The sequence below is a fragment of the Lepidochelys kempii genome, chromosome 24, assembly GCF_965140285.1.
Source record: "Lepidochelys kempii isolate rLepKem1 chromosome 24, rLepKem1.hap1, whole genome shotgun sequence".
Classification (NCBI taxonomy): Eukaryota; Metazoa; Chordata; order Testudines; family Cheloniidae; genus Lepidochelys; species Lepidochelys kempii.
Window position 1 is genome coordinate 8,073,395 of NC_136403.1, and position 24,832 is coordinate 8,098,226.

The 24,832-nt window shown below is 60.0% G+C and overlaps 1 protein-coding gene across 1 annotated transcript in view; it reads left to right on the forward strand.

Annotated features, from left to right (window-relative positions):
- The window catches only part of RORC (RAR related orphan receptor C), a 67,199-nt gene that overhangs the window by 6,180 nt on the left and 36,187 nt on the right, over positions 1-24,832 (forward strand). The window contains exon 2 of the mRNA XM_073322962.1: positions 14,392-14,421. Coding sequence (XP_073179063.1) covers positions 14,392-14,421 — 30 coding nt within the window. The remainder of the gene's footprint in view (positions 1-14,391; positions 14,422-24,832) is intronic.

The following is a 24,832-nucleotide window of genomic DNA, read 5'->3' on the forward strand; positions in this document are numbered from 1 at the left end:
GTCCGAGGCACCCCAGGCTAGCGAACGTGGGGGGAGCTGCGCCCCCCGGCTGCTACTGCAGAGCGGCCCTTGCTGCCTTCTGTGCGCCTCTTCCAGCATTCTAGGCTTCGCGCCGCCTTTAATTGGTGTGAATCTGGGCCGGAGCAGCCCATGCCCACCGGGCGGCCTGTTGCAGTCAACGTGTGGGCGCCTCTGGCAGACGGAGCTCTTTGTTTTCCTTCGTACGAGGGGGACATCCTCCCCCGGCCTTTCCAGCCCCCCAGCTGCAGGGGCAAGGGGCTTCTGCATTTTAGCATTAGGCTGGGCCCCGGCATCAGACTCAGGATATCTGGAAAGGGCAGAGACCAGCTCCTTCCATCTTTCAGGCCCAAGAACCCCCTTGTGCCTTCGTCCCACAGAGAGGGGATCCGCAAGTACCCTGGCACCCCTGGGGGCTGAGATGGAGAGATAGCATCTCCTGGCATGAGTGGGTGCAGTTCACAGTGGAGAACTCCAGGGGGTGTTTAGGAGTGGTGGCAGTAGTGGGATAGTGGCTCATAAACTATCAGAGCAAGTTAAAATAAAGAATGTGGTGTAATCAAAGAGGTTCTTCACATGGGGAGGGGGTTGCTAAAGTGGCAAGGGACCACCTGGCCTGGGGTCCCAGTATGGCAATGGGGACCCCAGTGTGGAAGGAGGTCAAGCACCTGTTGGCGTCATGCCTAGAGATCTCACCGTGCTGGTACGACAGGCTGCAATCTGACCCTCTATGCAGATGCTGCTTTGGCTGCTCCTAGTATGGGATGCCGATGCTTTGCTTCTCGCTCCCTTTAGCCTTGTCTCACTCAGTTATCTGTGACTCAGCTCGTGCTAGGGGCTGTACAAGCCCGGGACAAAAGGCTGGTCCCTGCCCCAAGGAATGAAGGGTCCCTCCATCAGATCTAAGCCCCCATGCGAGCCAGTGGGAGCCCTCCCATCCGTTCCCATGGGAGTCGCGCTTGCTGCGGCTGGCTTAGATGGATTTGTGCCCCCTCCAGTGCTGGCTAGTCTCTGTCCTGCTGGTACAGTCTCCTCCCCACACCTGCCCCCCGGCCCCTTGCCCGTAGGGCTAGTGAATAGCAGCCAAGGGGGAGAATTCACAAGTCACAGGCCGATGAGGGCAGGGGTGCCTTCAGCCGATTCTCAGAGCGACGTGGAGTTTTGGAGAGGGGAGTTGGATGCGGAGGAGAAGGCTCTTACGCCCCACAGCGACGGGCTGGCAAAAAGTGGCCGGTGTCGGGGTGGGAGGTGTGGAGGAGAGACTGGCAGGGTGCTTGGATCCCACGATGCTGGGGTGGGGCAGCGGGTGGTTGGGTGCTGTGCTTGGCACAGGAGCGTGAAGTGGTTGGCAGGTGCTGTCCTTTTTGAGGGCTTCTGGGTACATGCTGGGCATGACGTGGGATCTGCATAAGGGCATGGTGAATGCCACGTGGGGCACAGGCCAGCAGGTAGGTGCTGAGCGGCGCTGGGCATGGGCAGACGCCATGCGGGCACAGGCGCTGGCAGGAATGTGAACTGGCAGATGGGGCTACCGGTGGGTGCTGTGCATGGCATGGGTGCGGCATGGGGGCAGAGTGTGTTGTTGCTGCGTGGGGCCGTGGGTCGGCAGGTGGGTGCGGGCATTGTGGGTGGGTGCTGTGTGGCTTGCTGCTGCGTGGGGTGCAGGCTGGCAGGCGAGTGCTGTGTGGGGGCCTGGCGGACAGTTGCTGTACGGGGTGCGGGCTGGTGAACATAAGAACGGCCACACTGGGTCAGAGCAATGGTCCATCTAGCCCATGTCCTGTCTCCTGCCCGTGGCCAATGCGTGACCAGAACTGCCCGCAGTATTGCAGGTGTGGGCGGACAATGCCTTTGAATAGTGGCATTCTGGTATTTCTGTCTTGGTGCCATGCTGTGGCAGGGATGGGCTGGCAGGCGGGCATTGCGTGGGTTCGCTTGCTGCACGGGTGCAGGCGGGCGCTGCGTGGAAGGCAAACGCTGCGTGGGGCACGGTGCAGGCCGATGGGCAGGGACTGGTGACGGGCGTGGGCCTGGCAAGCAGAGGGGCTCGCGCGGCGCCAGGGAACCCGCAGAGATCCGCTGGGGTCAGGGTCTTCCTGCTGCCGTCTGGGATCATGTCTCCATTGCCACTGGCCCACTGGAGGAGCCCGGTGCCCAAGCTGGCCCGGCCAGGTTATGTCACCAGGAGGCTGCTGGGGAGCGGGGCAGAATGCACCTGCCAGCTGGGGTTTAGCACTCCAGAAGCCCCCACCCCGCCACTCAGCTCTGCCCCGCTTCCCCCATCCCACCCTCGCCTGCTCCCACAATGCCCTTTGCCACCCGTGAGCCACCTTCCATGGGTCCCCCCCTCAGATCCAGCTGTGCTGGGCCAAACGCCTCCCTGGGGATTTCAGTTGCCTTGCCTCAGAGTTGGGTTTGGCATGGTGTCCAAGCAGGGGAGTGGGGTCTAGTGGTTGGAGGGGGGTGGGGGTCCTGGGAGTCAGGACTCCTGGGTCCTGTTCTCAGCACTCGGAGGGGATTAATGAGTTAAAGGAAGGAGGGCTGGAGGGTTAGAACTCCTGGGTCCCTTTCTCACCTCTCAGAGAATATATGGTCTGGGGCAGGGGTGGCGTGGCCAACCTGTGGCTCCGGAGCCCTATTCGGCTCTTCAGAAGTTAACATTCGGCTCCTTGTCTTGGCACCGACTCCGGGGCTGGAGCTACAAGCTCCAACTTTCCAATGTGGAGGGGGTGCTCACTGCTCAACTCCTGGCTCTGCCACGGGCCCTGCCCCCACTCCACTCCTTCCTGCCCCCTCCCCTGAGCCAGCCATGCCCTCACTCCTACCCCCCAGAGCCTCCTGCATGCCAGGAAACAGCTGATCAGGAGGGAGGGAGAGGCACTGATAGGCTGCAGGTGGGCAGGAGGTGCTTGGAGCCAGGGGATCTGATGGGGGGGCTGCTGACATATTACTGTGGCTCTTTGGAAATGAACATTGGTAAATTCTGGCTCCTTCTCAGGCTCAGGCTGGCCACCCCGGTCTAGGGCTTGGAGCAGAGGGAATGGGAGCCAGGACTCCTGGGTCCTATTCCCAGCTCTGCCACTGGTTTGCAGTGTAATACAAGGGAAGTCATGTCTCTCCGTGCCTCAGTTTCCCCTTCTGTAGAACAGAGCAGCGCTTAGCTTAGATTCATAAATTCCAAGGCCAGCAGGGACCTGGAGCAGTGACCATCTCGTCTGACCTCCTGAATGATAACCAGCCCGAGAACTGCCCTGAATTAATTCCTCTTTGAACTAGAACAGAGCTTTTAGAAAAGCAGCCAGTTTTGATTTAAGCGGGTTAATTTCTCTTTGTAAAGGACTTGTTAAACCCTTGGCTGCGTAGCTATTGGGCATTTCCCCCTGAGGAGCAGATCAATGTGTGTGTGAGCATGCGGGGAGAGGGGCCTCTGCTTGCCAAGTCGTAACCCTCCGTGCGGGGCCGTTCCAGCCCTGTTTGCTTTGCACTGAGAGGCTCTTTGTGCCAGGGGGCTGTCGCTTCGTCCAGCTGAAATAACAGCCAGCTCTGGGGTGGGACCCAGTCGCTCTTTACCAGCCCACAGCAACAGGCCCGGGAAGCAAAGATCCAGTCAGACCAGCAGGGGCGGCTTGGGGAATGAGGGTGTGCTGGCTTTGGAGAGTCGCCCAGCGTGGTGTCCCGGCGGGGTGCCGGCCGTTTGGGGAACAGGGAGGCTGTGATGTTCCCAACCAGGAGCAGCTGAGTCAGCGCCATGGAATGCGGGGAAAGCTGCCATGGAAATGTTGGCTGTAAAAGCCCTGGCGGGCCACGGCAGCACCTCTGGAATAGCGCCTCCAGGAGCTACTGGCAAGTGCTGTACGGGTGGCAAGCAAAGCAGGGGAGGTTTGGGGAAAGGGCAGCCCCCCTTGACTGTCCCACTCCACCCTCCCCGGGCACCTGCCCCCTTAGGAATTTACAGCACTGGATAACGTTAGAGATTGCGGCCTCACGGCCCCCGAGAAAGGAGGTCCATTCTTTAATGCCCATTTCACAGAAAAGAAAACTGAGGGGTGGGGCTGAGAATAGAACCAAGGAGTCCTGGCTCCCAGTCCCCTGCTGTAACCACTAGGCCTCACTCTGCACCCAGATCTGAAAAGAGAAGTCTGCAGTCCAGGGATGGAGCATGCCTAGGTCACGGGCACAGGGGCCAGGAGTCAAGGCGCATGTGCTCTAGTTCTGCCTCTGCCACTCAAGTCACTCTATTGTTCTGTGCCTCAGTTTCCCCATCTGTGACCATATTCCTGGGGGGGATTGTGAGATTCGCAAAGTTCCTGTCTGCCAAATTCTGGTTCATCCTCCATCCAATGGTGGGGTAGGAGGGCAGAATGCTGTAGTCAGACATGTCCCATCGCGGGTGAGTCGGTGGGATGGGTTCCAAGAGGGGACATTGTGGGTGCAAGATTTCACCCCAGGAAGGGATCAGCGCTGAGTACAATCCCGTGCATGGGTTCAAGGTGTCACGTGTTGCTTGAGCATTTCACAGTGGGGGCTCACCTGCGTGGGGGATCGGAACAGAGGGTCCCCTCTGCAAAGCTGCTCTCTGCATTATTATTCCTGTCGGTTTCCCTGCGTAGACCAGCCCTTTGCCCTCAGTGGGCAGTGTCTCCTGCCCTGGTGGGGTGTGCTGGGAACCTGTGCTTCCTTTGCATTGTAAATCAAACCAGACCTCTCTCCCTGCCCCTTTTACAGCCAGGCCTCCAGGCTCTGTTGCCTTTAGCTCCTTCCCTCTCACCGGCTTGCGCGGCCCTGAGCCGCCCGGCTTGGGGAGAAAGGGGAGCTATTTGTAAAGGGATTTTTGCCGCGAGCTGCTTTGTGACGCCTGGCGAAAACCTTTCTACTTTCAGCCCTCTCGCTTGGCAGCAGGGAATTAGCTCAGAGAAAGGAAAGGAGTTTACTGGGCAGATAAGTGTTCTCCACTCCCTCCCACATCTGCTTCTGCAGGTGGGAGATTATTGCATTGACGTAAGGGAGGCAGGAGGTTAGTGATGGCTAAGCAGTATCCTTTCCCAGGTCGCCTGTCACTCTCCGGAGCCCCGATCGAAGAGCATCGGAGCCATGCTCACTTCCTCAGAGGCAGCAGAACTGGCTGCCGAAGGATGAGGCTTTAGGCTAATGCCGAGAGCGTCCGGTGGTGTCATGTCCCCGGGAGAGCGCCGTCGCTTGAGACACTGCCCTTGCGGAGGGGCCCCACGCTGCTCCTCGGGGTGGAGGGGATGCGGTCGTGCCTAGATGGACGGCCCTGCCTCGCAGAGCTCACCATCCAAGCAGAAGGGTCACGATCCCCGTGTTACAGGCGGGGAAACTGAGGCTTGGGGGCGGGGGGATGGGGACACAAAGCGATTGGCCAAAGGGAGTGCGCAGCAGAGCCAGGAATCGAAGCCGAATCACCCCAGAGCTGTAACCCCAAAACCCCGCTTCCCTTTCTGCCGGCAATATGCCTAGGCCTCCGTCCCAGCATTCCCTCCTCAAACCAGAGGGGCCTGGGGCGGGTCATATGTCCCTGGCTTTTAATTTCACCATCTGCAGCCGAGTCCTGCTCCTAATAGCCCTGAGCTTCGGGGCGCAGAGCTGGTGACCGGGACCTTGTATTGACCAGCAGTGTCGCTTGGCCTTCCCAGGAGCCCTCAGCAAGGCAACTGCTGCATAGCTGGGCTGTGTCATTGCAAACATCTGGGCCGTGGGACCGCCCCGCCCCTCCCTGGGTGGCCCAGACGCAGCAGCCAGCCCTAGGATGCCAGAATCCAGCCTGTGGCAGTGGGGTGGAGAGGGTATGTGTGGGGGCAGAATGTTGTCGTACTGACTGGCACGTGGTGTTAGCAGCTCCCCAGTAATTTCTCTACAGGGTTTTTAGTTAGTTTTTTGTCCTCCTTGATGTTGGCAGGAATTCGCAGCAGAGCCCGGGGAAGGGTTGGGCTGGAGGAGGCTGCATCTGGCCTGGCGGTGCCATGCAGTGGGCTCAGTCGGGGGTCAGGTTTACACCCCACTGCACATGGTGAACGGCAGGCTTCAGCCTGAAGACCCTCGGCCCGCTATCCCAGCCCAAGGTTCCCCCCACAGCTCTGCCGGTGTCCCTCAATCCTGCTCCCCACCCCCCTGCTCTGCCAGTGCCCCCCAATCATGACCCATAGCCCCCTGTTTTCCAGACCTGCCCGTGCACCCCAATCTGACCCACATTCTCCTCTGCTGTTCCTGCCCTAATCTCAATTCAGCTCCTGCTGTGTTATACTTGGAGGGAAGCAGCCACTAGTGGGTAGAGCAGAGAGGGGTTGGAGGCAGGACTCCTGGGTTCCCACTCCGCCACTGACTCCATACAAATATAAGATACTGGGCAAGTCACTCCCTCTCTCTGCCCAGCTGTGATGTGGGGTGCAGTTCACATTTGAAAAGCTCCCCGTTATTCTTCCAGGCTGGTTTCTCAGCTCACTGGCGGTTGCCCTGGCGCAAATGACGACTGTTCGCTGGATGGTGTCAGGGATGTGGACATGCACTTCTTGGCAGTGTGAAATCCCCACCATCCATCCCAATTTGCCCTCCTGCATTGCAGCTAATGCTACGTCTGGGTTTAGGTCTCCAAGGTTGAAATCTGCGATCTTTCCGTTGTCTGTCTAGGCTGTGAGGCAGGGACTGTCTCTCATTGTGCGTCTGTGCAGCTCCTGGCACAACAGGACCCTGATCTCAGCTGGGCAGGGACTGTCTCTCGCTGTGTCTGTACAGCGCCTGGCGTGGCGGGGCCCCGATCTCATCTGGGGCAGGGACTGTCTCTCACTGTGTGTCTCTGCAGCACCTGGCGCGGCGGGGCCCCGATCTCAGCGGGGGCAGGGACTGTCTCTCGCTGTGTGTCTCTGCAGTGCCCGACACCACGGTGCGCTGATGGGAGCTGTTTGGGAATTTTTTTGACAAAATGTTTTTTGGCTGAAAAACGCTAATTTTTTTGAAAGTGAAGTTGGCTGAAACGTACTGGGTTTGATGAAACTTTTGCTAGGCAGGTTTCTCAAGTTCGGGGTGGAATTTCTGGAGGGGGAGACCCCAGCAGAGCCAATGGCCTAGTGGTTAGAGCACTCCCCTGGAGCGTACAAGACACAGATTCAAATCCCTTCTGTGCCTGATTCAGAGCAGGGACTGGGCCTTCTGCCCCCCATAACCACTAGGGCATGGGATATTCTGAGGTCCCCCCTGGGGTTCTGTAGAAGATTCCCAGAGCTCTCTGTGCCCCCCCCCCCCCGTGTGGAATCAAACTGAATGCTACTCATTTTGAGGTTTTGACAAAATTGAATTCTCGTTTTCCGGCCCGGCCCCGGCCCTGATCTTGGCAGGGGCGTTTCTGTGCCTCCATCGAACAACCAGGCAGTACCAGGAATAATCCAGATGCTGAAAGAGCCCATCTGGATCTGAACCGAGGAGTGTCTTGGTTGCTGTCCAACGAGCTGCTCTTGGCTGAGGGACCAGCAAAGCAGCTCTGGGGTCTGCGTCCCACCCCCCCTTCCGGCCATCTGCTGCTGCAGCACCTTGCAGAGCAACAGTTGGCACATCCCCGACTTCCCCGCTCCTACCCAGGGAGAGCTCTGATCCCTGTGCCAGCGAAGCACCGAGAGCCAGCAGGGTGTGTGTGTCGGTCGTTATGTAATAGCTGCCTACTGAGGGCGTGTTGTTTGCCTAGGTGTGAGATTATACAAGACTGTGGGTTCTGGATACTCCCTGTGCAGATCACAGGAGCCAGAGTCCTGAGTGCCGACCATTACGCCATGGGAGCAGCTCTCCTGGGCGGGGAGAGGGTAGCTGGCCCCTGGCCTGGGGTTCTAGAGAGATGGGTTTGAATCCTGGCTCTGCTGCTGACTTCTTGTACGAGCCCTGGCAGGTCCCTTCCTCTCACAGGCATAGTTCCTCCATCTGTAAAATGGGGAGAAATCAGCCTGCCTTTGCGTAGTAGATTGTGAGCTCTGTGGGGCCGGGACTGTCTCTCGCTGGGTGTCTGCAGTGCCTGGCACAATGGGGCCCTGATCTCAGGTGGAACAGGGACTGTCTCTCGCCGTGTGTCTATGCAGCGCCTGGCGCGGCAGAGCCCTGATCTCAGGTGGAACGGGGACTGTCTCTCGCCGTGTGTCTATGCAGCACCTGGCGCGGCAGAGCCCTGATCTCAGGTGGAACGGGGACTGTCTCTCGCCGTGTGTCTGTGCAGTGCCTGGCGCGGCAGAGCCCTGATCTCAGGTGAAACGGGGACTGTCTCTCGCCGTGTGTCTATGCAGCGTCTGGCGCGGCAGAGCCCTGATCTCAGGTGGAACAGGGACTGTCTCTCGCCGTGTGTCTGTGCAGCGCCTGGCGCGGCAGAGCCCTGATCTCAGGTGGAACAGGGACTGTCTCTCGCCGTGTGTCTATGCAACGCCTGGCGCGGCAGGGCCCTGGTCTCAGGTGGAACAGGGACTGTCTCTCGCCGTGTGTCTATGCAGTGCCTGATACAACTCTTCTAAGCGCTGCTGTAATATAAATTATAGTGACCTGGGATGTGGTTCTCTGTGGGCTTTTGCAGGGACCTCGGATCATGGATTTCTGCTGTTTTTTCCCCTCCGCCATGTGGGCAGGGCTTTGGGCTCCCAGCAGTTACTGGCAGTATCCCAGCTGAGCCTGGCTGGGTATGACCCTGGAACCTTCTGTGCTACAAACACCATCTTCTACCCCGGGAGCTAAAGGAGCAACACCATTAGCTGGTAGCTATAGTAGACTCTTATCCTCTTAGACAGAGGAGGGGGGACAGAACCCTACACTCCCCTAGCAAGGCGTTATTATTACTGTCTGCGCTGAGCCCCAGGCATGGACCCAGGGTGCTAGGCGCTGTACAAACCCAGACCAGAGATGGTCCCTGCCCCAAAGAGCTGACAGTCTGAGTAGGGGCATCTGTCCTGTGTTGGTTCTTGGGACTGAGGGAGAGGGGAGATGCCAGATCCTTTAATCCCTAGATTGCGAGTTCACCCCCGGCCCACCTTGTAGGCACGAGGTGACTCAAGGACTGGAGCGGCCGTCGGGAGTGAGCACCCCAGGTGGGGGGGGTCCCTCCAGGTTGGCAGGGGAGCGGTACGAAGTTTGCCTGTTGTCTGCAGAACTGCCAGTCCAGCATGTAAAAAGCCAGGCCAGGTAAGGGGCTGCAGAGGGCTGTGGAGCAGGAATTGCACCCAGGCCAGTTCCCCTCAGCAGCCCAGGCGTGGTTCCAGCGACCACAGGCAGCTCCGGCCCAGGCCCACGAGCTCCCGGCAGTGCTGCTGGCCGACGTGAGGCCGCTTGTGTCAGGAACAAACCCTCTGGCGTTCCCCTGGAAGAGCTGGTGCCGCCAGTCAGCTCCCAGAGGGTGGCTGCATGGCAGGGCCACTCGGCAAGCAAACGGGGCACCAGCCCACGCATCACCAGCCCGGTGGGGGGCAGGCTGAGAGCTGGCGAGCCAAGGGGCACCACGGGGGATGTCTGGGCCTGGCAGCCTCCTTAGAGCATCGCCCTCTGGGCTCCTGCAGTGCAGGTTGGGTTGGCATCCCCATCACTCAGCCGGAGGGTGGGCCCAGTGCTGCCCCTTCCCCCCTGAGCTTCATGTAGCGTTGCTGTGAGACTGTTGTAAAGCCCCTTTTCCTCACCCCAGAGGTGGCTGCATCTCAGTGCTGGGCAGGGGATCCCTGTATGAACAGCCCCAGCGCCCCACCCCAGAGGTGGCCGCATCTCAGCATGTGCTCCAGACTGGGATAAAAAGCTATCGGGAGGCAGCGTGGCTGCTGGGTATGCAGGCGATGGCTGCTAGGGGTCCCAGGCCCCATGTCTGCTCAGGTGCCTCCCTGCGCTGTGACTCAGACACGTGTGGCTGGCAAGCGGCCAAGGCCCAGGAGCTGGGTTATGTAAGCAGGGAGTTCAGGCAAGGCCAGCGTGGGGGTTGGGCCACGCTCCCCCGCCCTGCCCTGCTTCCCCTTATTCAAACCCCACCCAGCAGGGGGCAGCAGGCAGCTGAGTGGGCACGGGGTGGCGTAGAGGGCCAGACCCTGGGTGGGGCTGACAGTACAGGGGTGCCTAGGGGCCCCGACCAGGATCGGTGTGCTGAGTTCTGCGCCCTGACCTAGAGTGGGGTCCCAGTTGTGTCAGGTGCTGCATAGATCCCACCCACCACACCTGCTCACCCCAAGATCGGGGTCCCCCTTTGTGCCAGGCGCTGCCCAAACCCAGACCAAGATCAGGCTCGCCACAGGAACCCAGGGATTGTACAGGCTCCAGTTCTGAGATCAGGGGCCCCACAGGGATGGGACCCAGGACTGGGCCTTACAGGCCCCAGGACTGAGATCAGGCCCCTCACGCTCCAGAGTGAGACAGTCGCTGTCCCACAGAGCCCACAGCCCAGGGGGGTACAAGGCCGGGGAGAATCTCGTCTCTTTCGGCCTGAGATTTTTCTCCAATTCTTCCCTATCTTGTGCCACTAACTCTCGGCCCCGCATGCGGCCGGTGCTTGAGCCCTTCTGATTGGAGGCTGGCTGGGCTGCCTGATGGGACGAGAGCACCATGGTTCCCGCCACAAATTCAAAACCTGCCCCCCCTCCCCGCCCGCCACACCCACACTGCGAAAGGCCCATGGGTGCTGGCTTAAACTGGGCCAGCTCTGCTTGGGCCTGTGGGGGTGGGAGGCTTGGAAAAGGGAAATAAACTAAAAGCTGCAGGAGTAGACTCTGGGATTCTCTGCCCATCAGGTGCCCGGTGCCATGGCTGACCCGCCCTGAGGGGGATCGGTCCCCCTGTTACTCCCCTGAGGGGGATCAGACCCCTTGATAGTTCCCAGGAACAAGGGTCTGTGCTGGGCCCCGTCTCAGAGCCCCCTGCTCCCCCAGGCCCATGGGCCACAGCACTGGCTGCTGCAAAGTGTCTCCGCCCTTGAGTGGGGAGCATGGCCCAGGTGGGGAGAGGGCCGTGAATCGGGGGGCGGGAGGGAGGTCCCCACTTCAAGCTTCAGCACAGCGAGCCGGGACGGTCTCAGCTTCTAGTAGGGCAGGGCCCCCTCCAGCCCCCAAAACCACCCGCTGTTTGGGGGAGAAAGGGCCAGGCCCAAGGCCAGACCCACTTCCCCTGAAGACAGGGCTGGACTCTCCCGGCTGCAGCAGGGGCCACACGGGACCCTGAGTGCACCTAGCAGCCCCGACTGCCCGCCCCGGGTGAGTCCCTCCTGGGGGAGCTCTCTCCACTCGGCCAGCCCCATCCTGGGGTACCGGCTCCAGCCCTGCGCAGAGATGGCCCCGGAGCCACGGGGGTTAAGGCAAGGAACGAAAATAGCAAAGCTGCTTAGGAGGGTGGCATGGCGAACGTGCGGCTTTCTCCAGGCTGAGTACTCAGGGACGCTCAGCAAGCTAATCAGATTGATTTTCCCTTTCGGGGGGGTGGGGGTGCAATTAACCCTTTGTTGTAGCCTGCGGGTCGGGATTGAGGGGCACTGACTGAGCTGGAAGGGGCAGGGCTGGGCTAGCAGGGGCTGTGGGTCGGGATTGAGGGGCAGTGGCAGAGCGGGGGCGGGGCTGGGCTAGCAGGGGCTGTGGGTGGGGATAGAGGGGCAGCAGCAGAGCAGGGCTGGGCTAGCAGGGGCTGTGGGTCGGGATAGAGGGGCAGCAGCAGAGCTGGGGAGCAGGGCTGGGCTAGCAGGGGCTGTGGGTCGGGATAGAGGGGCAGCAGCAGAGCAGGGCTGGGCTAGCAGGGGCTGTGGGTCGGGATAGAGGGGCAGCAGCAGAGCTGGGGAGCAGGGCTGGGCTAGCAGGGGCTGTGGGTCGGGATAGAGGGGCAGCAGCAGAGCTGGGGAGCAGGGCTGGGCTAGCAGGGGCTGCGGGTTAGGATTGAGATGTTTCTCCCAGTATCCCAGCTGTGGGCTCCCTAGATCTGCCGATGCCCCCTCAATCCCAGTCACCACCTCCCCCACCGCCACACACCCAGCTCTGGGATGTACCTTGGTTCCTGGAGTGGGAGGGGAAGTGGAAACTCTCTAAGGAACTTACAAAGCGCAGAGGAGGGGCGGGGGGGGGGGTGCTGTGTCTCCCTGGCTCAGTCCCAGGGGGCACGAGGTTTCGTGCTGCCCGGGTCCAGGTACTGTGGGGTGCAGGCAGGCTGGGCAGGGTTGTGCTCTGCCCCACGTGATTCCAAGTAGAACTGACCCCGCAAGGTCCTAGAGCGTAGCCCCTGCCAGGAGCCCCGGGGAGTGCCCACTGCAAGTCCCGCAAAGGGAGAGAGTGGGGTCCAGTGGTTAGAGCAATGGGCCTGGGCGTCAGGACTCCTGGGTTCCATTCCCAACTTTGCCACAGATTCGTTGTGCCCTTGGGCATGTCGGGGGGCTGATCCTGCCCCATGTTCTGTAGTGCGCCCGGAGCCCCTCCAGCGAGATATGTGAGACCTGGGGGTGCCACATCTCACAGGTGCCCCCAGAATCCATCCGGTCCCACATGGGCAGGCAGGCAGCAGGATTTCTGCCCCGATCGCTACGTCCTCCTCTGCCCTGCCCTGAGAGAAAACGAGCCCAAAGGGCTGAGCCAACGCTGACCCTTTCAATAAAAAAGGGCCTTAAAGGGAATTTTGCAGAAGGCTCTCAACGGGACCTGGTGCTCATTGTCCATCAGCTCAGAGAATGGCTGTGTTACTGCCCGTTCCCACCATGGGGCAGCGGTCTCTACCCTGGGGCACAGAGAGCGTCTATCTGCCCAACTGCATACAGCCCCACCTGTCTGTCCATCCATCCCCACACACCCCATCTGTCTACCCATCTATACCTATAACCCCATCTATCTGTCCATCCATCTTCATACACCACCATCTGTCTGTCCATCCACTCCTGTGCACCCCCATCTGTCTAAGGTACTTACCTGCCCCCCCCTTATCTTAGCAACCAAGTGCTTCCCAATCTATAATGGCTTCATCCTCGCAGCCTCCCGGGAGGCAAGTACAGTGTGGTTAGTTTCACTGTACAGGGGGAAACTGAGGCACAGAGAAGCTAAGTGAGTTGCCCAAGGCCACTCAGGAAGTCTGTGGAAGAGCAGGGACTTGAACCCGGGTCTCCCGATTCCCAAGCTTGCCCCCTCACGACTGTGTAAATGCAGGGGGTTCCTGAGATCCGCTGGAACAGTGCGGCATCGTTTATTACTGAGTCACTTATTAATCCGTCTGATAACCCTACCCAGTCACTGAGTTATTAATCAGGGTATTGGGCATGTGCTTATGGGGAGAGATCAATCAATAAGCGATGGCTCCCACTGAAAAATGAAAAGCTCCGGTCTTTCCTCTCGGCTCGCCTCGGCATCTTGCAGCACCCCCCTGCCGCCCCTCTGCTCTGGCCTTGGTGCGTGCAGGCCGCTGCAAGCCAGTACTCCGAGCCTGGGGCTTTGCCATCTCACCCCCCCTTGGCATCCTGTCCCCTCCCTCCCTGCCGTCCTGCATTCGCTCCTCCTCCACTCAGCCCACGGTCCCAGCCTCCAGCGCCCACCTGGTCCGTTCTCTCACCAGCCCCTTGGCGCTCTCTCCTGTTCTCGGGAGGAGGTCACTGTGAATGTCCGCCCAATGAGCTCATCTCCTCCCGCACGGCCCTCCTTACACCTTCAGAACTCCTCCGCCGGGGCTGGCCTGCCACCATGCTGCGAGCCCGGCTCCCCCAGCTGCCTGGGTCCGGCTGGTCTTGCGTTTAGATTGTCAGCACGTTGGGGCTGGGGCCGTCTTTGTTCTGGGTTTGTACAGCGCCTGGCACCAGGGGGACCTGGTTTGTGACTGGGGCGCCTAGGTGCTACCGTAATACACCTAATCGATAATGTACAGCGCCTAGCACCGTGGGGACCTGGCTCACGCATGAGGTGCCTCGGTGCTACCCCAGTGCAAACAGCGATAATAATATTGTTTTGACATACCAAGCGCTGTGTGTGCGTCATTCCCAGATGCTTTGATTGGTCTCTGCTGTAAGGTCTGCGATGGGGCATGTCCCAGGGGCATTTGCCCAGGGGTCACTTGCACTGAAAGGGGGAGGTGCTGGATAAATTGGGGTGGGGAATGGGTTGTAGAGCGTTTCTCCTGGAGGGTCTAGTGATTACAGCAGGGAGGCTGAGAGCCAGGACTCCTGGGTTCTGTTCCCAGCTATGGGAGGGGAGTGGGGGCTAGTGGGCTAGTTGAGGGGAATTTGGGGCCGGGAGGACTGGTAATCAGTCCCCTGGGTTCTATTCTGCGGGGCTGGGAGCCCCGCTTGGTGCCTCAGTTTCCCCATGACGCTCCAGTAGCCATTTGGGAGGGGTGGCAGGCTCTTGGGGGGGATGCCTGCAGGGGTCCTGGTGCAGCTGCCGTCTCACCCCGTCTCTCTTTTGGTTGCAGGCCCGATCGCCATGAAGAAGACGCACACCTGTAAGTACAGTTCCTGCCAACGGGCCTCTCCCCCTTTGCACTGCGCCAGACATCCTGCCCCAGTGCGGATCGCGGGCCCTGCCCCTAATTGTCCATGGGGCACAAGGGAGATCTGCAAAGCCCAGCTTAGACCCTCTCAGTTCATGTGGGGATGTGCTGTAGCAGAGGCAGCATGGTCTAGTGGGCTGAGCAAGGGGACTAGGAAGCCTGATACTGCTGAAATCAAGCCAGGCACCTGCACTGTGCCTCAGTTTCCCTCCTGTACATTGCGAACAGGGATACCTGGCCGACTCTCAGGAGTTGGGCAGTTCTTTGCGCCTGACTATGGTTCTGTTTATAAAGGGCTAATAAGCAAGGGAGAGGTTGGTTAACTAATTATAGAGTCTTGTAATACCCAGGAGCTCAATAGCAGGTTGATATTAGTCTGGGGCCCCTTCTCACAATGTAGATGCAGCCAGCTCACACCTGGAACAGGCTCATGGCGTCTGTTCACCCTTTGTTACAGCAGGGTAGAGTTACCATTGAAACTCGCTTACCACTTAGCAGCTGGCTTTGTCTCAGGGCTCTAAAACCCACCGGCTGGCTTGGATTGCTGTCGGGCCTCGCCAGGGTAGGGGGGCAGGACTGCTGGTCCAAAGTGGGCGTTATTTGATCCAGGGGTTCCCGAGATGCAGCCCCCCTGAAAAGTCACGTGACAGCCAAATGTTAAGGGTTTTAAGGGGAAGGGGGTGATGGGGGATAAAGAGCCCTTGGCATGGGGGGAAGAGGGCACCCAGAGCTCCTGGCATGAGGGAGGAGGGGAAGATGGGGTGCAGGAGAAGGGGAGGGTGAGGGTTGACACGGGGGGGGGAGGGGAGGGGAGGGTGGCGCCCTGGGAACAGGTGGTGAGAATGGAGAGGTGCAATGAGCTTGGCCGACGCAAGCGACTCAAAGCCGGCATGGGACATTGCTCCAGAGCACCCCGGGTTCCTCCGCACGCAGGGGGTGCCAGCACTGAGCGTGCGTCTTTAGGGACTGTCCCATCCTGCCCCGGGAGGGGTGAGATCTTCAGCAGGTGGTCGAACAGCCTTGTCCCAGCTTTGACCAGCCGGTATGTTGGGGCGCGGGCAGGCGCTGCTGGGAGAAGCAGGATGGAGGCCAAGGACCCTGACACCCCCGCCCCGGCTTGCTCTCAGGAGAGGAGCAGACAGATCTTGCATATATTACACCCAGCTCCTCCTGTATTTGCTGTTCCAGTGCGGCTCCCTGTCTCTTCAGCTGGGCCGACGGAAACGGGGACGCTGGGGATATTTCCAAACATGGCTCGGTAAACACCGTCCTTGCAATATCAGCTTTGCGAGCCTCTTGCATGCCAGATTTCTCTGGCATCTGTGCCTGCCAACCCCCTCAGCAGCAGCCAGTGCTTGGTGCCGCACAGAAAGGCCCCGGGTCCAGCCCTGTGTTGCCGCCCTGTGATTCCTTCCTGACCCTGAAGGCCTGAAGCATGGGAGTTGCCATCGTTAAAGTATCGTCTGGTGTGCTCTGTCTCCTTCTGGTGGCTGGATTATGCAAAGAGGTCGAGTCGGCTGATGCTTTTGGGCTAACAGACGAGCTGCAGCTGAGGCTCATGAATTCGGAACAAGGGGGCTGTGGGTAGCCCACCCTGCCTTGGCAAGCCCCAGGTCTGGGTGCCCGCCTGTCTGCAGCAGGGCGTCCTGGAGATGCACAGCCCCTGCCTTTCCTTTTCTCGGCGGGCTGCCCTGTTTAACCCCCTGCTGCTGCGGCTGGCTGGGCCTAGCTACGCCTGCCAGTGGGAGGGGAGGGGGGCCTGTTTCTCCCTGGCTCTGCCTGGGGGCTCCCTCTCAGCCAGAGCCCATGCCGTGCACGGTGGGGAGGGGGGGCGAGGTAGAGGCAGGCGCTGCGGTGAGCGGCAGGTTTGGTTTTCACAGTGCTGTGGTTAACTTGTCCCGAGGTGTGAACGCTCCTGGGGGGGCGGGGGAGCAGAAGGAAGCCCAGAGGGGGGGTGTTCTCTCCCCAGCCCACCTGCTGCAGAGGCTGGTCTCCCTCCCCCCACCTCACCACAGAGAGGGAACCAAAGCACAGCTGCCCCGGGGCTGAGCTGGTGGCGGGGGGCCTCACAGGCCACTTCCTCAGGAGGGTCCCAGGGAGGGGCGGGGGATCTGGCTGGGGGCATGGGGACCATGCCAAGGCAGTGGGGGTTGTATCAGCTGAGCCCTTCCCAGTGGGCGGCGCGGCTCCGTTGGTGTCTGCGTCGTGCCTGGGAGGGGGTGGGTGTGGGCGGGCGTTAGCAGCGCCCTGGCTGGCGCAGGGGGTTGTCGTGGGGCTGGAGATCCTGCCGCCTCTCTGGTTCGAGCCCGCTTTCATGAACTGAGGGGGGGCCAATTCCCATCTGGCTCCTAGGGGACCCCTCCCTGCACCTCCTCCAGGACAAGGACTCTGAGCTGAGAGACCAAAGGACTCGGTGAGCCATGGGCACCCGTCTCACCTCTTGCAGGGCCTAGGTATTTCAGGAGGCTTGTACTGCCATGGGGTGCCCCTCGGCCGGGGCCTGTTTTGCTGCTCTTCAGGGACAGCAGGCGTCTGTGCCCCCCGGAGCTGCACACCCTGCTGATGCATCGGGCCCCTGGCACCGGGGTTGTGAACCGTCCGGAAATCTTTCTGTGCAGGTGCAGGGCAAACCGCAAGGGTTTCCACGGCAGGTGCACCAGCGCCCTCCCTCTGCCCAGCCCTTCCTCTGCAGCCAGCGCAGAGTGGGTGTGCACTGAGCTTCGCCACGCTTTCGAATGCACACCATCAGGGAGGCAGCGTTGCCTAGCGGTCAGCTGAAGAGGGCTGGGCGGCAGGACTGCTGGGTTCTAGTCCTGGTTGTAGGAAAGGAGTGCAGTCTAGTGGTTAGAGCAGAGGGTACTATGAGTCAGGACTCCTGAGTTCTATTCCCAGCCCTGTCTGAGACTCGCTGATGGCGGATCTGGTGCCTTGCGGAGTCCGCCGGCAAGCTCAGGGCGAGTGGAAAGCACTGTGCCTGCTTCTGTTGATGGGAGTGCTTGGCGTTTCCCGTGTCGCCGGCGCTCCAGGGTTAGACATGCTGAGTTGATACCTGCACCGTGCCACGGCCCGGCCAGGATCCGTGCACTGTGTATGCCAGGCGGCGATGCTGGGGAAGCTTGAGAAGCACAGAGAGGATTGGTATATAAAGAGCTGTGGCCCAGGAGCTCAGTGTGATTCACTAGGAGAGAACTGGAGGGATTTTAAAGGACTGGGATTGTATTTAGTTGCCCCATTTGAACCAATAGCGGTGTAGATTTGCCTGGCACCCAGGAAAATCCACATTAACCTCCTTGTCTATAAAACCCTGGTTCGTTCCAGTCGGCCCTGCTAATATTCCCTTGCATACAAAATTCTTCTCGTTTCCCTTGTCCCACCCTGTTGTGTTGAACGGCTCCCACGTTCCACACCAGAGGTGGCCGCATTCCAGCGCCGTGACACGCCCCACGTTCCTGAAGTGTGCTGGGCTGCAGGGTGCTGTGGAAAGGGCGGATGCAGTGCTGCCATTCATGTCGGGGTGGCTTTCCCTTTGTCACTGAGGCTTGCACAGCTCCGGGATGCAGAGCTGAGGTGCTGGTGTGTCTCGCACCTGGGGCTTGAGCCACACGTGGGTTACCTTTTCCTCTACTGGTGGAGGAAAGACGCCACACAAACCGCACGGCTGCTCACCGTGGCCCCGCCGGCCTCCACGTCCTCCTACCCTGCCGCACTGCCCATCAGTGTAGCGGCTTCAAGCCTGATGCAGCTAACGACTCACCACATGGCCAAGCCGGGGCCCTGGGAGCAAAGTTGATGATTCTGCCGTCTGGGCTGTGGCTGGAGGGAAAGCAGGTCACTAAATGACACCAGAAGTTGGGTCGGGGGGGGGGGAATGCGTGTATCTATATACACACATGATTTAGTTGGTATTGGTCCTGCTTTGAGCAGGGGGTTGGACTAGATGACCTCCTGAGGTCTCTTCCAACCCTAATATTCTATGATTCGATGATATAAAAAAGACTTGGTTAAATTCACTGAGGGACTGAGGCACCTGGGTTTTGCTTCTGACTCTGGGAGGGTAGTGCGGCCTAGTGGTTAGAACACGCTGCCAGGAGCCAGAACTCTTGGGTTCTCTCCTCAGCCCTGGAAGGGAAGTGGTTCAAATAGGGTGGCTGGGAACCAGAACTCCTGGATTTGTCTCTTGCCAGCTCTGGGAGGAGAGTCGGGGGCTAGTGGGTAGTGCCAGGGGCGTGGAGTCAGGGTTCCGGCACCCTCTCCCCCGCTCTGTCCAAGGGATGGAGTCTAGAGAGGCTTGAGTGGGGAAGGCTGGAAGAAGACAGGAACACCTGGCCCCACGTGGTGAAGGGCAAGTCACCCTCCCTGTGCCCCCCTGCGCCGCCCCCCCCCCACACACACACTTTGTGCAGCGCCTCAGGTTCCCTGGTTGTGAAATTGGGAGCCTGGTGCCCAGTGCTTAATTTGCGCCAGGGTTTGCCAGGGCTGAGCCCCGGCTCCTCTGGCCCGGGCAGGTGGGAGCCCCGGCTCCTCTGTCGTTACGAATCAAACTTTGCTGGTGCTGACCCACTGCCCGGGGGGCTGGGAGTGTGTCGGCAAAGAGCCCTGTGCCGGAGAGGCGGGCGCAGGTTTTAATGCAGGAGAGAGTCACGGGCTGTCGCCGGAGAAGCACAGGCTGGCCGGGCCCAGGGCTTGAACCCCCGGCCGTGCTGCACCCCTCTCCCCCAGCCCATCTCATTCAGCAATGGAAACTCGGCCTCTTGTGGCTTGTGGCTTTGGAACTTTCCAGTCAGCTGCCATTGGTTAGCCCCAGTGCATGGCGGGAGCACTGATTGGCCGGGGGGGACGCCTGTCAACCGGTCTTGCAAAGCCACCTGTGCTGGCGAGGCTGCTTTCAAATGCAAGCAGCCCTGGGCAAAGCATGGCACCCCGGGCCCCGCGCTGAGCTCCCCAGCTGGCAGCCAGAGGCAGGTGCTGCCGGTGCCCTCCCCAGCCGAAGCCGCCCCACAAAGCCGCTCACGCCGCCGGCACCATGAGAGGTGGGTGGTTTTGGGGGGAGATGGGAGATAAAGGGCCACCTGGAGCAGCGAGTTGGAGGGCTCCGAGCTGAATGGCCCTGGTGCGTGGCACAGACGCAGCCCTGTCTGCCTGCCTGTGGCGGCGAGGTGGGGTTACGGCTCAGGGCTGGCAGGCGGGACGTCTGGGTCTCGCACTCTGGTCTAGCGGGGAGCGGGGTCTAGTGGTTAGAGCAGGGGAGATCGGAGATCAGGACGCCTGGCTTCTCATGCCCTGCTCTAGTGGGGAGCGGGGTCTAGTGGTCAGAGCAGGGGAGATCGGAGATCAGGACTCCTGGCTTCTCGTGCCCTGTTCTAGCGGGGAGCAGGGTCTAGTGGTTAGAGCAGGGGAGATCGGAGATCAGGATGCCTGGCTTCTCGTGCCCTGCTCTAGTGGGGAGCGGGGTCTAGTGGTTAGAGCAGGGGAGATCGGAGATCAGGACTCCTGGGTTCTCATGCCCTGCTCTAGCAGGGCATGGGGTTTAGTGGTTAGAGCAGGGGAGATTGGCAGTCAGGGAGCAGGGTCTAGTACTTAGATCTGGGATGTGGCAGTCATGACTCTGGGTTTCTCTTGCCCCTCTCTAGGAAGGTGTGGGATCTGGTATGTAGCAGACAGGTGGCAGTCAAGTCTCCGGAGCCAAGATTGTCAAAGGGGGCTAGTGATTTTGGGAGCCTGACTTGAGACACTGTGACGGGGCCAGACTCAGACTGTTCAGGACAGCTGCCCCATGTATATCAGGCTCCTTTAAGGGGCTCCTTGAATAAGTAATTGCTTTGGGATGTCTTGGCCCCTTGTTCCTTGCTCTGGGAGGGAAGTAGGGTCTAGCATTAGTGAATTAGACAATGGAGGCTGGGAGTCAGGACACCTGGGTTCTGTCCCTGGCTCTGGGAGGAGAGTGGGGTTTAGTGGTTGGAGCAGAGTGGGGCCAGGGAGTCAGGACACCTGGGTTCTGTCCCTGGTTCTGCTGCTCGCTCACTGTGGGACCTTGAACAAAGCACCCCCCCCGTCCGTGCCTCAGTTTCCCCATCTGTAAAACAGTGATAAAAGTCTGACCAGCTCGCTGGGGGTTGTTGCGAGGCTAAGTCGATTTACATTGGCAGGCCGTTTTCTGCCCCTCGGACAGAAGGCGCTAAGTACATCCAAAATCTTCCTTCAGGTGGGGAAGGCCTGGCTCGGGGGTGAAGTGGGGGCTGAAGTCCAGCTTCTACCAGCCACGACCCATCCAAATGCAGCTTTTCAGAGCAGCTCATGGTGTTGGGTGCGTGTGGGTGATGGGTCTGTGTGCTGATGTGCATGCTAGGGAATGGTGCCGCTGACTGGGTGGCAGGGCTCTGGCCAGATGTCGAGGGGCCTCCGGGTCACTAGCATCCCAGAGGGGGTCAAGATCCAAATGGACCACGGAGATTGGGCTCCCCGCTCTCTCTAGGGCTGAGGCATGTTGGAGGAGATTTTCTCAGCTCCTGCTTGTTACGTGCACGGACACCAGTCTTGCAGGCTACCGATTCTATGCCTTTCCGCACTGCCTCTCTGGCTGTTTGGCAAACCCCTCTCATTGCAACCACGTCCCTCACGGCCTGATTTCCACGCCGCCCCCTGCAAACCTCACGGTCACCCCCGCGGTGTAAATGTTCTGGCCATCAGTGGGGTCACTCCGCATGGTTGCAGAGAACAGGATCTGGCCCGTCAGGTTCTGAAGCTGAGGTTTGGAAGGCGGAATGTAAACGGGTTCCCAAACTGGGACGTCCTCGCCTCTCAGTTCCGAAAGAGCCACGCCAGCATCACAGCCCGCGCGGGTTCCGGAGGAAATCCCATGGCAAGGAGTTATGGAGCCTTCCTGGGGTTTGCAGCGGGGTTGGAACAGCTGGTCTGCGAGGTTGGAGCTGCACGTTGGCAAGGGGAGCCTGCTTTTTGGTGTGTGTGTGTGAGATAATGTGTCTTGTGTGTGTCTTTCTTTGTCTTTTTTATATGAGTGTGTGTTTGTGTTTTGATGTGTGTGTCTTTGTGTGTGTGTCTAGATTAACAATGTGTGTATTTTGTGTGTGTGTCTCTGGATTAGTCGTGTGTGTGTGTGTCTTTGCTTTTCTGTGTACGTCTCTGTGTTTTGATATATAACATGCCTGTGTGGGTCTGTCTGCCTGTCTGTGTCTTTTTTAAATATGTGCGGGGACCTTGTCTGTGTGTGTGTGTGTGTGTCCGTCCGGATACAGAACGTGTGTGTCTTTGTGAGTGTGTTTATTTAGACATCTTTGCTATTGTGTATATGTGTGTGTCTAGGTTTCACTAGATAATGTCTTTGGGGGTGTGTGTGTATTAATCCTGTGTGTATTTGTGTGTGTGTGTGTGTGTGAGGGCACATCGCAGCAGCTGAAGCCATCTAAAGCTGCCCCATACTACGGAGTTCCTATTGCGTCGATACACCCCTCCTTTCCCTTTTTGTTTTCAACACGGACTGGCTTCCAGTCCCGTTCCCCCCCCCCCCCCAAAGGGATACGTGTCAATTACATGCATGTCACCCCCGGCTGTGGAACAGGGACGTGCCAGGGTGTAGATCAGCCTGCAGAAGTATCGAGGGTGAGGTGGGGAGCCCGGTGCTAAGCAGGCTTCTGCAGGCCTCACAGCTTTTGCCGGCTCCGAGTGGTGACGGACGAATCCCCGGACACCCACAGCCCTGTGCGCTCTGGCAGAGCTCCTTGTTAGCGAACGAAGAGGCCGAAAGGCCCGGAGAAAGTGGACAAGGACAGTAATAGCGTGATTGCCACCCTGGCAGGAGCGCGGCACCATACACTGGGGCCGCTGCACTTGTGTCCCTGGCCGATGCCCGGGGCTCAGCAGAGCTGAGCCGGCAACCCACGGCTGGGAGCAGGGCTAGATTTTAGAGAGACTGGGGTGGGTGAAGGGGCACAAGGAGCTGGTGTGGCTGGGGTGAGCCATGCAGGGAGCTGTGGGGGGGGCAGGGATGAGGCCCCAGTGTCCAACGGGTGGGGGGCACATGGGAAGCCGCGGGGTGGTGCAGGCACAGGGACCTGGTGTCAGAGGGAGGATCTGAAGGGGGAGTGAGGAGATGGGGGGGCTTGTGGGAAGCAGAGGGCTTACAGGCATGAGGGCATGAGGACCTGGCAAGGGGGGTGGGTAGCCTGGGGCAGGGGCACAAAGGTGTGAGGACCCAGTGTTAGGGGGATCAGAGACTGGGGAGGTGAGGAGCCAGGTCTGGAGGAAGGCTGTGGGAAGCTGGAGGGGGTGGCCACAGGCACCTGGGGAGGTGGGAAACCTGAGGGAGGGGTGTGAGGAGCCAGCGTCGGAGGGGGAGCACCTGGCATTGGGGAGGTGGAAAGCCTGTGGGGGGGGCAGGTGCGAGGAACCAGTGTCTCAGTAAGGCATGTGAGAAGTTGGGGGGGACACAGACACAGGGACCCGGTCGTGTGTGGGGGAACGTGTAGGAAGCTGGGGGGGCACAAATGCGAGGACCTGGCCTGGAGGAGGCAGTGTAGGAAGCTTGCGGGGGGGGGGGGGGGGGGCGCATAGACACGAGGACCCGGCGTGGGGGAAGGCTGTATGGGAAGCTGGGGGTGTGTGCAGATGCGAGGACCTGGTGTGGGAAGCTGAGGGGGACACAGACGCGAGGACCTGGTGTGGGGGGATGTGTGGAAGCTGAGGGGGACACAGACGCGGGGACCTGGTGTGTGGGGGGATGTGTGGGAAGCTGAGGGGGACACAGACGCGAGGATCTGGTGTGGGGGGAAGCTGAGGAGGGCGCAGATACAAGGACTTGGTGTGGTGGGGATGTGTGGGAAGCTGTGGGGGGTGCAGATGTGAGGATCTGGCCGTGGAGGAGGCACAGACGCGAGGACATGGTGTGGGGGGGACGTGTGGGAAGCTGGGGGGATGTGCAGACGTCAGGACCTGGCTGGGGAGGAGGGTGTGTGGGAAGCAGGGTGGGATACAGATACAAGGACCTGGTGGGGGGAAGTGTGGGAAGCTGGGGGGGGGCGCAGATGCGAGGACCCTGGCAAGAGGGGGCACACAGACGCAAGGACATGGTGTGGTGGGGACATGTGGGAAGCTGGGGTGGGCGCAGACGTAAGGACCTGGTGGGGGGGGGGCATGTGGAAAGCTGCAGGGGGGCGCAGATGCGAGGACCTGGTGTGTGTGTGTGTGGGGAAGCTGGGGGAGGCACAGACGCAAGGACATGGTGTGGTGGGGACGTGTGGGAAGCGGAGGGGATGCAGACGTGAGGACCTGGCTCGGGGGACCGGGGGGGGGCGCGCACAGACACAAGGACATGGTGTGGGGGAGGTGGAAAGCCTGGGGGGCCGGGGGCGAGACTGAGGTCAACGTTTTCAGCATGCGGGTGCCTGACTTTGCAGGCCTCAAAGGGCGCTGATTTCCAGGGGGGGGCGGGGGCTCATCACTTTCTGAAAATCAGCCCCCTTTATGGTGCCCCCAACTGGAGCCCAGAAAACCAGGAGCCACCTTTGTAAACCTTGTCCACATGGTCGCCCCAGGGAGACTCTGGGAGAGCAGGAATTGAGCCAGCCCCCCCCAGTCCCAGAGCTGCACCCTAACCACTGGGCTGTCCTGCCTCTCCGTTGAATTCCCCGAGGATTTAGGGCAGCTGATTTTGGCAGCTCCTTTGCAAATCCCTAGCTTAGGGTCCTCGAGCCAGATAATTCCCACTCATCCTGGTGCAAACCCAGCGTAACTCCCAGTGACTTCACCCCGGAAGGAAGTAACCCATAGATACAGAGACATGGCGAGCGCCTGTCAGGGTACTGAATCCATTTCCCTGCTGTGCCATGCTGGCGCCCAGCTACAGGGGATCCTGCTTCTCTTCCCTTTGTTCTGTGTTTCGGCACACCACCCCTGTTTGAACTGGGACCTGCCCCCCCATGTTTCAGATGGGCACTCCCTGCTTCATGCCTTGATGCTGAGTCTAGGCCCAGGATTGGAGATCCCCCCCCACCCGCCCTGAAGGATTAGGCGTTTGGCCCCAGGGGAACAAATATACTCCTCACCTGTAGAACCTTTGAATTCCCACCCAGGCTCCCAGCCTGGTCTTATGTCACTAACTCTTCAGGGATGTTTTAGACTCACTAGGCCAGGTGCTCGGCTGATGTGAATCAGTGTCGTTCCGTCTAAGTCAGCAGCGCGACGTTGATCCACAGTTGGCTGGGATCTGCCCCGTTGGTGTCAATGGGGCGATGCGGATTGACACCAGTTAGGGGGCTGGCCATTGACGTCAATGGAGCTGTGCTATTTTACTCACGCTGAGGATCTGTTCCATTGACGTCAGTGGAATCAGGCTGGGGATGTGGCCCAT